This window comes from Centroberyx gerrardi, chromosome 13, assembly GCF_048128805.1.
Source record: "Centroberyx gerrardi isolate f3 chromosome 13, fCenGer3.hap1.cur.20231027, whole genome shotgun sequence".
Taxonomy (NCBI): Eukaryota; Metazoa; Chordata; class Actinopteri; order Beryciformes; family Berycidae; genus Centroberyx; species Centroberyx gerrardi.
In genome coordinates, this window is record NC_136009.1 from 25798801 (window position 1) to 25812871 (window position 14071).

Consider the following 14071-nt stretch of genomic DNA (forward strand, 5'->3'; position numbering starts at 1 on the left):
TTTCTTGAAATTATACTTTGACATTACATATTTTTATTCTATCATGCTTGCATATTAATCCTGCAGCTTTTAAAAACATCTTTAACAGGCACCCGGACATCGTCCTGCTTGAAGCTGATTGGCTTTTTCTTTATTTTGTCCAGTGAATTTCGTGCCTTCGCCTAAATTCACGCCACGTAGAGCAAAGCTGCGTCTATCTCTCTCAGTTCATCTCCTTCCTTTCTCTTTGTATGCCCAACAACTACTTGCTTTACCTTGAGCTGACAAAATTTGTAACACTATAGGCTGAAACTAACCTATGCCTTAAAATGTTCCCTTTTCTGAGCAAGAACCCCCCCCTCCACCACACACACACACACACACACACACACACACACACTCTTACACTTCCTGGAACAACAGACATTCATATCATGCAGATCAAAGGGAATTGCATTAAGGGAGAGGAAAGTGATCATGTCAGATCTGTGTGAGAGGGTAACGTGATCTGTCCATTTTGTGGTTTCATTGGTGTGTGTGTGTGTGTGTGTGTGTGTGTGTGTATGTGTAGGTTTGTGGTCTGGATCTGACCAGCATGACCCCTCTGCTGACTTAGATCTAATGTATATTATCTGACATCATTAGTATGGCAAGGCTTTTACAATGACTCTGACATAATTAGACATGCACGTACACACGCACACACACACACACAAACTCTTAAGACACATTACACAGACACCCCAATGGATGTAATATGCATGTACACCTGCCCCCCCCCCCCACCCGCAACACAGAAACACACAGAAACACACACACAATTAGGCAGACTAACACATATAGATATAAAACACACATTCATGTAAACACACTCACAACGTCCTGCACACACATCAGGCAGAAAACAGGAACACGCCAACAGATTCAACACATGTACACATACATGCAACACACACACACACACCTATAAACACAAACACCCACATACACACAATCTCTTAGCACACACTTTGTGTTAGACGGACAGGCACATACATCAAAGGTATGCAAGTCCCCATACCCAACCCTCTCACTAACACACACACACACACACACACACACACACAAACACCATCTCACATGGACTGGCGAATGCATCAAGCACAATCACTCCCCGTCCACCCCTACACACACACACACACACACACACACACACACACACACACACGCACACACACACACTCCCCCACAAAGAAACACAAATACCCAAACACCCACAACCTCTTAGCGCACATTTAGTGTTAGACGGACAGGCTCATACATAACCTTTGACAGAAAAACAGAAAAAATCTTATCAACCATTGTAATTGAAAAGAGTACTTTGCATAGATTTTACACCAAAATTTCCAAATAATGAATATTCTAATTTGTTGCACAAGAAAATGTGAAAAAGGTCAAGAGGCTGAATGTTTTTTAGAGCCACTGCACCAGAGTATCTGCAGATGAAGACCTTTTTAATGCTACCAGGGACTGAATTTAAGACAATTTAAAAAAAAAACAAAATAAAGCAACAAAGCTGGCAAACTGGCTTCTGAGTGAGCAAAAAGATTAAAGTCGTGACTTTAAATAGACAGTATAAGAAAAAGGACAACAGGAAATCACTGGAACTGTTAATGGTTGTGAAGTCCAACTGCGTTCAGTAGAGCAGATAGGACGCATATTGCACTACTAACCCTGTTATGGATAAATCTAAGAGTTGACATGCAGTGCAAAGAAGCCCGTCATCGCATGGTGGAAAAACAGCACCTCTAATAACTGTATTTAAGACACTTAGCACTTCTGAACATGAGAAAAGGCCAAGCCGAGAAGAACTGACGGCTGTTTTGAATTTTGGAATTGAAATATTGCAGCTTTCAAAATGTCTCTCCATGACTTTATCTGGACTCACTTTCTGTGCAAACCAGCTGCTGTTAGATTTTCAAAATTATGCAAGGAAACTGTTGTAATAACTATATTTACTCCATTCAGTTGACAGCTTGTTGGCCCTCTGTTAGAGCCCCAAAATCCAGTGGCGTTTCTCAAGTTAAGGCTCTAGATTTAGACACTTAGACATTTTTCAGACTTTAAGGATCTGCCAATACCCTGGATACACACACACACACACACACACACACTCTCTCTCCATCGGTCTTACCGTGGCAGGGAGCTGTACTGCCGCTGCGCCTGGGCGAAGGAGTCCCTCTCCTCCTGCCTCTGTCTTTGCATCTGAACCTCCACCGACACCGAGTGGCGGCCCGGCTGGTTGTATCCGCCCGGGCTGCTGCTGCCGGCGTTCGGCTGAAAACAGCAGGTTGGCAACTCAGTTAACTGCTGCTCCCGTCATTACCACCACTCCCATAATCAAATGAATGAGTCAATGAATGAATGAATGAATGAATCAATCGATCAGTCTATCTGCCCGTCAAAACCTACTCTCCTCTGTCTCCCTCTAAGCCTTCTATATACAGTATGTGCTAACTATATATAATTATTTGACAGCGATCCATACGCTTGAAGTGCTGTCAAATAAAATCAGTGGAAATGTGCATTGAGTGTACAAATATGATGTAGTGCGTTTGTAGGATGCAATATTACTTTATTGATCACACAGCGGGAAATTCCTTTATTGCGAAATCATCACAAGTGATGAAGAAATCTCCTGCTGTGGGATCAATATAGTAAAACTATATATCACATAAGTACTGCAGCATATTTGTACATTCAGTTTACATTTCCTCTGATTAGGACCACCTCCTTGATATTGACTGGCAACCTCTTGTGCATAATACAACTATAAATGTCTCAAGGTCTTAAAAATGCATTCATTATCCTGCATCTACATCTCTCCTTTGTGGCTGAAGAGGCTCTACAGATAGTCGCCATTGTAAAAGTCCCACTTTTTTTACTGAATCTTGCTGAACTACTGCTGCATTTTTGCTCCATCCCCAAGAGGACGTGTTCGGAGGACCCAAGCAGTCGGAAGCTGCAAGAAATGGTCCGGTGACCGCTGGGCCCAGGGACGCTACACAGCAAATTTTCCAGTGTTATTAAGTATTGATTTTTCAGTGACAACTGTTGATTGGAGAGTTGTTTGTCCACTCAGAGGGCCGATATGGCTCTGGGGCGGCTGCCCAAAACTATCTAAAGTGTTAAATTACCTCTGCTGGGTTTGGACTTTTATAAACCACTGGCATATAGTGCTGATTTTTAACACTGATGATTTGGCTGTGTAGAGTTTAACATTCAGAGACATAACATTCATAAAAGAAGTGCCTGCAGTGCAAATGCAGGATAGATGCAGGAAGGGGGAGTTTCACAATGGCTAACACTCTTATGTGTGAAATCAATGGAGGGTTATAGCTTTTACCTGGATTCACCCGCTCAGTCTATTTTATGGAAGAAACAACTGGCCCTAATGTTTTCCTTCACTATATATGGTGCAGTTAAAATAATACGACTAAGCTCCAAATAGGGTCAAACAATAATTTTCTGTTTAATTATGATCAGGTAAACTGTGAGCACTGTGTAACCACATTACACCAAGTAAACCTGAGGTACCCTTTATATGGAGTGCCAAAACATACTACTAAACATTAAACAATGAATAAAAACCAATTCCTCATTTATGGTTCATCCACTATCCTGCAAATGGCTCACTGAGACCACTATGTTACTGTTGCAAGGTGAAAACCTGACTACAGTGCTGGTGGATTTCATGTTTTTGCTTGAACTGAAGGATTTCATCGACAGTATAGGACCCCTGGACCTCATGAAACCCTTTGAAAACCCATTGTGTAATTTGAAAAATGTATGCTTCTCCAACTCAAAATGACGGGTTTAAATCAAGCTCAGTTTCAAGAAAGAGAAAAAAGTTGAATTATGTGAGAATAAAAGCTCATCTCTGCTTGGATCGTCAAAAATCTCATACCTCCATGAAGTAAAAAATGATTGATTTCCTGATTGATGGCGACCTATATCAAAAATTCTGGGTTTTGAGTGGGTTTCATGGGCCCTGGGGTTATAAAAGCAGGGTGGCCTTGAGGTTAGAATGAGTGTCCTGTTACAGAAAGGTCACAGGTCTGTCAGGTAAGTCGCTCTGGATCAGCTAAAATGGTTAAAAAAGGTAAATAAAGATTACTTCATATACACAAATTAATACGAATCCCCTGAATCCAAGCGCAAACACTGAAATCACCAGAATTGGAGTCGCAGGATTTCCACACAGTAGCCTTGTTACTCTAGCAGCACTCCATGACACAGGATATCCCATAAAAAACACAACCCACCCTCTTCCCACACACACACACACACAAACCACAGACACTTACCAGGAGTTAGGCAGGCAGACAGACCCTGTGCTCGTCTCCTCACAGGTCAAAATGAAGGGTGAGACACAGACAGAGGGATGGAGAGGGGGGGGTGGGGGTGGGGGGTGACCATGCTGGAGACTCGGAGCGGGGTTACGGTGATGAGAGGTGATGGATGTTAGTGGGTGTTAATGAAGGAGACAACACTCGTCCCGTTGACATTGTGACACCCCTCCCCCCTCCACCTCCACCCGCCCGCTGCCCCGGATAAAGACCTCCCATACAGGTAATCAGGCTGGAGTAGGTGTGTGTGTAGACATGCACACACACACACACATGCTCTTATACTGGCAAACACAATTTCTCTCACATAAACACACACATAAATGTAGACACAGAGACATTATGATGTTATTTTTTTTATTTTTTCCTATTATTTTATTTTTCTATGATAATAATGCTTTATTTTATTCTTTTTTTCTGCCTTTCCCTCTCATTTCCCCATCGACATTTTGCTTGCCAGTGCCGTCTTTGTAAAGACAAATTTGTTCTTAATTGACTTGCCTGGTTAAATAAATGTTGAATAAAATAATATCCATATGATCTGCACATGTGCACAGATCTGGAATGCTCCTACACTCACTCACTCATGCTCTGTCATTCTCACACACACACAAACTCATCCTCATTCACTTATCCTTGCTGCTTCTCTCAGCCCCCCACCCTCCGCCCCCCCCCACCCTCCAGATCCATCCAACACTTGTACCACCCCGCCTTTTGTTCCTCCAATGTTCATTAGCGGTGTGGGTGTAATAATTGTGCGCGGATAAGTCGTAACACAAAGCCAATCTAATTACTTTTATGGCGGTGCAACGTATTCAGAGCCTGGTGGGAGCGGTGCGGACATCGGTTGGTGGGAGGCCCATAAAACGATTAAGAGGGCTAAGGAGACACTCCCATTAAACCCGACGAAGCCCCGGCAATCATCTCTGGGATTGATTGGCATTGCCTGGATGCTTGGTTGTCATAACGACAGTGTAGCAGACAATTGAGGAGGTGGTGGTGTGTGTGTGGGGGGGGGGACATGTGTGGGCGCACCCCTTATTCCATATCCGAATTGAAAATTGCCCGCGGGTGAATTACAGTCTACAATATATTTCACTTGAGAAAAATCCCGTTAGCGGTTTACGAGTATTGAATATTCCTGGGAATGTTGGCTCATCTTCCTTAACTCAGTGAGTGTAGAGTGGAAAAAAAAATACCCTAAAGAAATTCAGATAATGGCGGTATTAAAATGTTACAGTAAAATACAAGAGGCAATATTACGCCCTTTCTAAACCCCCAACATCAAGTGAATGAACTCCTCTATTCCCACAGTGGTATAAATGAGTGCAATAAAGCTGGCACGGTGCTGCCGGGAGAGTGGGCATCAGTCATCCTGATGGAATTAGACCGTACTACCCACAATCCTCCCCTGCTCCCCAAACTACGGTGAAAAATAAGAGAGTTCCAGTCACAGAGATGAGATATTGTATTGACTAGAGGCATGTGACTAAATAGGGACAGCTAAGAAAACAGCATATGCCGAAAATGGATAATTGCACAAATGGCTCGCGGAGGACGCAAATTGCAGGCCGGACTGCGAACATCTGACAGCTTGAACTACACTAGATTGGAGGTGTGATGAGAAAAGGTTAGCCTGAGGTTGTGCATCAAAGCTTGGTTGGAAGGTGCACAAAAACACGGTTAGTGCTTCCATATGGCTGTCCATGACTGTCTGTCCAATGAGTGGAGCATGGCACCAACACTCCCAGGGTTATGGGTTTGATTCCCACTAGGGAGAAATGGTATGCACTGCAGTCATGGTACTGCATGACACTTTGGATAAACGTATCCACCAAATGGCATGTGTTTTGTTATGCAGTCAATGTCTCATCATAGCTATTTAACCTGGAATGTGCTGTGAATGGGCAAGAGAACTGTATTCCTGAATGGATCATTTGCTCTGTAAATGTACTTGGTATCAACAAATGAAATGAGGCCTATTTGACACTTGCTTGGATCATGCGACCGTTGTAGGTTTGATCATTTACAAAATAGGAAATGAATGAAAGCACTATCTGATGTTGCTGTGCTGTCCCTGCATGTAAGTGGGGCAGTTGTAGGTGAATTAAGAACAAGGACGGCGGCTCCTTCACGTGTGCGGCACCATCAGTCAGATGAAGCAACAAAATGTAATATATGCGCGGGGGAAGTAATTGAATTTCAAAGACACACGCTCCTGCTTTCCATACAGCCCACCGGTACGGCCGGGGCACGAGTCTAATAACACGCAATTACTGCACCAAGCCTTATTGTGAGCTACACTCTAATAAGTAAAAGGGCTTGGAGCAACCTTTAGGGGGCTCTTCAGATTGAAACCACTGGGGAACCCCAGAGGCTTCCTTGAAGAACCCCCCCCCGTTCCTAAAGGTTTCATGAACGCTGATTGTACTTCCACAAACCTCTAACACATAGGGGTTCTTCGGGGAACCTTTTATGGATATTTTTTGCTTGTGAGGAACCCTAAAATGCTCAGCGGCTCCCGTTAGATCCTAGAAGAACCCCCCATTGAACCCTTAGCTTTTAGAGCGTAGGTTACCCAACACTGTGTTGTCATGGGAAAATGAAACTGGCGACAATAGCGAGTGCAAGGTAGTTGATGTAAACAAACAAAATGCCGCGGTGTTGTCGAGCGCTTTAATTAAGAGCACGCTCAGTTGTTCAGAGACAAAGGGAGGGGTGACCTGCGCTCCTCTTTCCCACACTGTAACGTTTTGTTGTACAATGCTGCCTGGAATGTGTGCCTTTCTGGCGAATCCATTAAAACGCACCACTCTGGTTAACACTGCCGAATACAAAACAAAACCAAACATTTTTATTGGGTTCATCAGCTATGAAAGAAAGCCAGAGGACAGAGGATTCTGTTTGTGAGCTCTCACTTTATCATTTCATTAAAATTAGAAATCATAGGACCGAATTCTCCCATTGCACAACAGATATTGGGCAAAGCTACATTTGGAAAGTATAGTCTAGACACCAGTGGTAAAACAGTTCATACAGTAATGTACAAAGATGACACAGCTGTGTTTGTAAAATGATCTTGTATAGAGAAACAAGCAACAAGGACAATTCATATTCTCTGTTAAAAAGGATGTAATTTTCAACACACCTGCGTGTCTAGTTTGGGACAGCACACATTTGTGCTACTTATCAACACAGCATATGTTAATAACAATATGCTTGTATCAATATGTGTTGCTATTAAAATATGTTGTGTTGAAAAGCATCAAAAATGTGTGCGTTGTCCCAAACTAAACATAAAGATGTGGTGAAAATTTAAGTGTAAAACAATGGAATAAATACACATACTGTTGGACAGAGATGCTACAATCCGAAAAAAATGTAGTAAAATCTTCAAAGATTTAGCAAAATTTGCTACATCTCTCTGTTCATATATGTAATCATATTCATATTCCATTATTCAAAATAATGTAAAACCAAGTACACTTGAGGTGCAGTGCATGGAAGCAGGGAGCACACTATAGTAATACTAAAAATATGTCGACCGATTTCATCACCCCAAAACTTTCAAGGCATTCAAATTTTGTTCGCTTATTATTACCCCTTGTTGCTTCAGAATGCACCAATTAACCCTCTTCTTGGCCAACCAAGCACGAAAAGAAATAGAAACAGCTGTTAAAACGCACATAACCCTAACTTCAAACTCTAAAAAGGCACAGTTAAAACCAATGGACGTTCTAAGGGCCTCACGTTAGAGCCCATACACAGAATCAAACCAGTCCCCACAGATGAAGAGAACCCCAGGTCCATGAGACGGTGGGCAGGTCCACGTGGATGACGGACAGACAGAAAGATGACATGGACGATGGATGAGTAGAGTGGGTGGTGACGGGTGGGTGGGGTTAGTGATGGTCGTGTCAGGAGATGAGCATACTCCTGCATGCAGACGGTTGGACGTTTGAAGGTGAAGGGGTTAGCGGTAGTATAGTTAGCCTGAGAGGCCCATGGAGGTTAATGGTAATCCTAGGGTGGGGACACGGATAAATTAACATCAGTCTTGTTCATGGCTGGTGGTAGTGGGGTTAGTGATGGTTAGCTCCATACTCCAGCTAGCCGCAGGTAGCGTGCTAACACTTGAGCGTTAGCATTCTCCTCAGGCTAGCATTGGAAGTTAGTGACGGTCAATTCCACAATCCAGAGAGCCGTCTAGCGTGCCGACACATTTTTTTTGTCAGCACTGACTCTTGTCTGGTAGTGGTAGTTTCTTGAAAATAACAGTCTTACAGTCTAGCCATCTTCTCCGGCTGGCAGTGGATTTGAGTTACAGGCTCCGTCGTGGAGCCTGGGTTTCAGACACTCACCCAGGGCTGCTCGAAGCTGTAGGTCCTCCTGCGGTCGTCGGGGTCCTCCGGAACGTTCTGGGCCTGCTGGAACTCGTGCCTCAGCCTCTGTATCCGGTCGTGGTTGCTAGGGGCTAGTCGGTTACTGGGGAGAGAGGGGAGAGAGAGAGAGAGAGGGGGAAGATGGATGAGTGTGAGAGGTCCATTGTGAACGAGTGACCTGGTTCCATCAGCGCATAAAATGGCCTAGGGATGAAGTTCTTTAGGGATGAAGTTCGTCCAATGTGCTCCGTCCATGAATTGATCAAATGCGTTGTTGACGCTATAGAGCAACCTAGATATGTACAACCCAGATAAAACGTAAAATGTGATAAGTGAGGGCAGAGCCAAAAGCAGGCACGCAGCAGAGCCAAGAGCAATATGAATCAAACTAATGTGCCTCTGATGTATTATTCATAACAATGAACAAAGACTAGTGCTGAACGGTGAACAGTACCACACCCCCGCGGCCTCGTATCATTCACCTACTGCACAGCTATTGTCTATTGCAGCCCTGCGGTGATTACATTAAACAATGGTCCCTTCAGCATACGTTCCTCATGGTACACTGGACAAATGCACTGTCGCTGGTCACTCTACAGCTAGTCTACTTTCATATTATGTTTGGAATTGTTCCTTTGTACTATGCAAGATCCTGTGGTTCTTGCACCATGTGTGTCAGTATGTACCGTGACAATCTGCAAGTTGTCAATGTGTTTCTGTACCAGTTTCACAGAGACAAATCCCTGTACATTTCTTGTATTTGGCAATTAAAGTGCAATTGATTCTGAAATCACTTGCATCCCAAGTGACTCAAGACCATCCTTAGACTTGAGTCCTGTTTCTAGACCAGTTTTTGACATCTTGGGACTTTTCTGAATTGGACTTGTTTTGATCTCGGCCACTATTGAATGTTGACCCGACTTTTTCTAAAAACATAAAAACTGGGCAAATTTATTGATGTTTGGTTTATTTTCTCTGCAGCACAACACACAGATGAAGGGATTTCCCCAGTAGAAACCTATGTGAAAGTCCTCAAACCTCTGTGTATTGATTAGTCAAAATCCAATGCATTGATTAGATGCTGAAGGGTCTACAGAGCTTCTGCAGATAAATCTACACCTCTGTTCATCCTTAAGAAACTCCATAATCATTGTTTTTGCAATTGAAAGACGTGTGCACTGTTTATTGCCTTTTGGACTTGAATATGACTCAATTTGCTCTGGTCTCGGTCTTGACTTGGTCACGACCCCCTTTGGACCTGGTTTTGACTCAAACCTGACTGGGCCTGGTCATGGAAGTGACTTGGATTCGACTAAAGGCGTCCTGACTACAGAATAGTTCAGTGTAGTTTTATCCATCCCATTAGGGGAAATCAACTGAGTGAATGCAGCTTGGGGATCTTTCTGCTACTAGTTCATAAATGGAGAGAAATCTAGGGCACCCATGTATGTGAGAGGACCGGGTAGCATTGAGACTATATGGCCTCCTACAGAGTAAAGTAATTATCCCAGCCATCACATCTCCCCTCTCATTCAGTGAGTGTGAATAGAAGTGTCAGGGAGGTGAATGAAGGACCAGCAGGGGAATGCCGACTCCGAGCTTGACTTTTCAACTTTCTAACTCCGCCAGGAAATTCCTGGAGATTGTCTTATCTCGAAAACTCAAAAGGTCAAACCTGTAACTCTTTCCAATCCTAAAACTGCCTCAGTTCGGTTTTGTCCATGTTTTCTACTTACACAGGAAAAGTTTAATGCCAAAATACAAATTAATTTTATTTAAATTATATTTGATCAGGGACATGATCAGGAAAAAGCCAAATGTAAAAACACAGAGAATTCTATTAGAAACGAATGGAAGCCGCATGTCCAAAAAAAAAATAAATCCTGAAAATATAAAACAGAAAAATCCCATCTCTGTTTTCTAGGTTATGACAGTAATTTCCCAATAACCTTGTTTTAAACAAACTTATACTATTGGTTTATCTCTATGAGGTCAATATCTGATTTCATCTTGGCAGAAAATTACCGCAATAAATGCCTAGATCAATTTCATGCGGCACACAACAGCCAAACAGATAGTGGGGCTATCTGCTACAATGCTATAACTGAAAACACAGCAGCACCACCAACTTTTGCAAGCCATTAACTCCAGACCCACACAATGGAAAAGCCAGAGCCAGTCAGCCTTGTTAAGGACCAGGAACCTGTCATGTGTGATCCTGCTAATCTCCATGATATGTAACACAGCCGCCTGGCCTCTTTTGAACATGGCTGACCCTACAGACGCTACATGTGTGACCCTCTGGCTACAGGTCACGGCCCAAGCGCCGGCTTCACCGGAAGGCCTCATATCTGATAGAGGGTCACCTGCAAACAGATGTCTCTACCAGATGAGGAAAAGATTCAGAAAGATGAAAAATCGCAGCTTGGTTTGGCATGGATCAAAGTAAGCCCATAGCGAAAAGAAGCACAACAATTCAGTGTAATTTAAAGTTCAATGTTGGTCGGATGAAAGATGTTCACACTCTGCTGAGATTGAGTCGCTCAACTCTGTTCATCAAAAGTATGCTGTAGCATTATTAAAGCAACCTATAGACCTAGCCTATACTCTGGAACACTGCCCATGAGACCGCAGAGAAGGGAAACTCAAATAAAGGGATCAAAGATCTCCAATCCTCTCTTGTCTGACAAAACACTGTAAATCAATCAAAGAAAGAGCAACACTGCTATACAATAGTACTGCAAAAACCCCAGAGACGGGGAAAAACAGGGGGCTGAGATTTAGCCATAGATGAGCTTCATCCTCTGGACAGGCTCACTCAATATCTGGCACTGGTGTATGAGGCTGAAAGGTCACCGTGTGGCTTTGTGAGAGGAGTCTCTCTGGGACTCAATAACAGGACCGCGGCTTGCTGACTGGGCTGCCAGCGAAGCTATTTACCCCGAGACGGGCCCTGCCTTTTATGATCGGGTGTGCCCTCTGAAAAGCTGTCTGTCTCAGTCTTAAGCCTGGGATGGAGGATGCTGTGAGAAGATGTAATGTTGCAGTGCGGGTGGATTGCAACTTCAGCACTGTACTGCCACGCTATGTTCTAATGCCACATGGTAAAATATAGGGATTGCAAAAAAGAAGCTTTGAGAATATGGCAGAGGAAGATTGTGATTAAAAACAGCCATTGTAAGCCCTTGCTCCATTTTAGCCTAAGAGAGTAGAAGGTCCAAATTCAGCCTAACTCTAGGCTAATAACTCCAAGCTGATCAGATTGGAGCTGTCACTTCAAAATCCCCCACTACAACGACACTGCTTCCACGGATCCAAATCAAAGCATGCCTACAGATAGAGAGAAGGCCTCTACGGGGTAATGTACAGTAAGTGACAGAAGCAGCTGATGGACAGAGTCCTAATCCTATGGATTAGAAATGAATGGCCCCATTCACAGAGGCTGCTCTTCCCATGCCCGAGGAGCATCCTTCAGACCTACCACCAACTGTACGTGGGCACAAATGAAACAACCGTTCACTCATTTAGGGGACTTGGCGACTTTTTGTGGTTCAACGTGCCCTTGAGAGAGGCTTTATGAATGTGAAGCCCTGGGTGTCCACACGGGCCAAGGCAGTAAAAGACAGCTGGAGACGGCCCCACTAGCCACCAGCTGGCCCACAAAGGGCATTTGAGCGTGTCCTGGGGCCGAGACGGCGGAGAGACTGAGGCGGTTCTTGTGTCGGTGTTTTGTGAGAAGGGCCCTCATGGCGAGTGGTTACAAGTGGGGCGACCTTGGGGATACAAGAGTGGCATTGTTGGTTCACACTTCAAAGTCTACCATGAAAGCATCTCCCCAAGCTAAGTGCAGCGCTATGCAAGGGACCGTTAACAAAGCCAGCCAAGACTGTCCGTTGTTTCATCAATGTTATCAGTCTATTTCATCTGTTCGAATTAAAGGGCATCTTTCGCCCTAATGCAAATTAACAGTCCCTGATTCATATGAAATCAAACCTCGCTCTGTATGTTAATAATACAAGGATTGTATTCAGTGATATGCTATCTGCTGCATTTGCCAATAATCCTCAATTTATAATAATCAACTTTTTAATTAAAAGCCACCATCTTAATTAAACATTTAATTAAACATGGGTAGTCATGGGATTCCTATCTCCTATGTGACTGTTGTACTGACTATAACGCCAGCCTGTTAAATAAACATTTACTGATGTACCGATACGCATGGTAGAAACCTGTGCGCGTCCTGAATACGTGTCCCCCCTGAACGCAGCAGCTGTGGTGGTTAGTTCCCGTAATCTTATCAGATGGGGGAACTAGGCCCTACATCCTCTGACAAAGAGAGAGCAGCTGGTAGAGCCTTTCTCCGCCGTGAAAAATGAACTGAGATGCTGAAGATGATAAACCGGGTCTATTGATCGAAGGCACACAGACAGCTAGGGGGAAGACTGATGCCCTTGCTAACTAGTGCTAACGGCTAGCGCTCCATCTGTGAGCCGTTGTATGGCAGAGTCCCTGTTATCTGCTGCCGCAAAGCAGCAAAGATTGGCCTGCTTCCTTGAGCAATCACAGACTTACACTGTTCTAGGGATACATGATGTTGCTAATCATGAGTAACAAATGACAACTAGAAGCTAGAGGCTGCTGGTGTGCATGTGGTGTCCGTATATCGTGACCGAAAAACCGGCGGTTCAAATTTCGGACCGGCTGGGAATATCTGTACGGGAAACCTGACTTAGACACACCTTCCCCTCCTTTAGCAACTTCTGCTGAGGAGCTCTTGAGCAATTACTCTGCTGAGTGGCCACCAGTAGACTATTGTGTTGTGCAGCTCCCAGATGTGAACGTGTATCTATATGAATGTGAAGCAGGGCGTTGCTGAAACAGCATGCATGCTCAGTCGACCCTCCCTGGATAAATAAAGGTTAAAAAAGAGGATTAGCTCGGATGCTTGAGTACTCACAGACTGAGTGGTGTCTGTTGATGCTGTGGAGAGATTAGAGGGGGTCTGCAGGATCCTGTGTCTGTTGTGTCTAACTGAGGCCATTTAGGCGCTCATTAGCCCCATCTTGCTTTTACTTGGGATTACCCGGGCTTAACCCCAAGACATTGATAGAGCCAAATTGATCTGTAGAAACACGGCCATTAGATGCCAATCGATAGAATATTACCACACTTAGCAACTCATTATCAAACCCCTGGCATTTGCCTTATCATGTCAAGGAGCCAAAGTAAGACCAAAGTGGGACTCCACGTTGATAAAGTGCACAAATAATTCAGTTTGTATGCAAAGGAAGATACACGGCAGAGAAGAATTTCCCATTC

General features: G+C 43.9%; 2 protein-coding genes across 7 annotated transcripts in view; one reads left to right on the forward strand and one right to left on the reverse strand.

The window, feature by feature from the left end:
- The window catches only part of crema (cAMP responsive element modulator a), a 492677-nt gene that overhangs the window by 182067 nt on the left and 296539 nt on the right, over positions 1 to 14071 (forward strand). The gene's annotated exons all lie outside the window — the stretch shown is intronic.
- Positions 1 to 14071, reverse strand: part of pard3ab (par-3 family cell polarity regulator alpha, b) — a 272576-nt gene that overhangs the window by 4292 nt on the left and 254213 nt on the right. For 5 of the 6 annotated variants that reach the window (XM_071906610.2, XM_071906609.2, XM_071906608.2 and 2 more), the window contains 2 exons: positions 8729 to 8852; positions 2153 to 2295 (listed from right to left, as the gene is read on the reverse strand). In XM_071906610.2, the coding sequence (XP_071762711.2) occupies positions 2153 to 2295; positions 8729 to 8852 (267 nt within the window). Of the gene's footprint in view, positions 1 to 2152; positions 2296 to 6772; positions 8391 to 8728; positions 8853 to 14071 lie in introns of those variants that run through there. The other variant, XM_071906614.2, reaches the window with a different exon arrangement.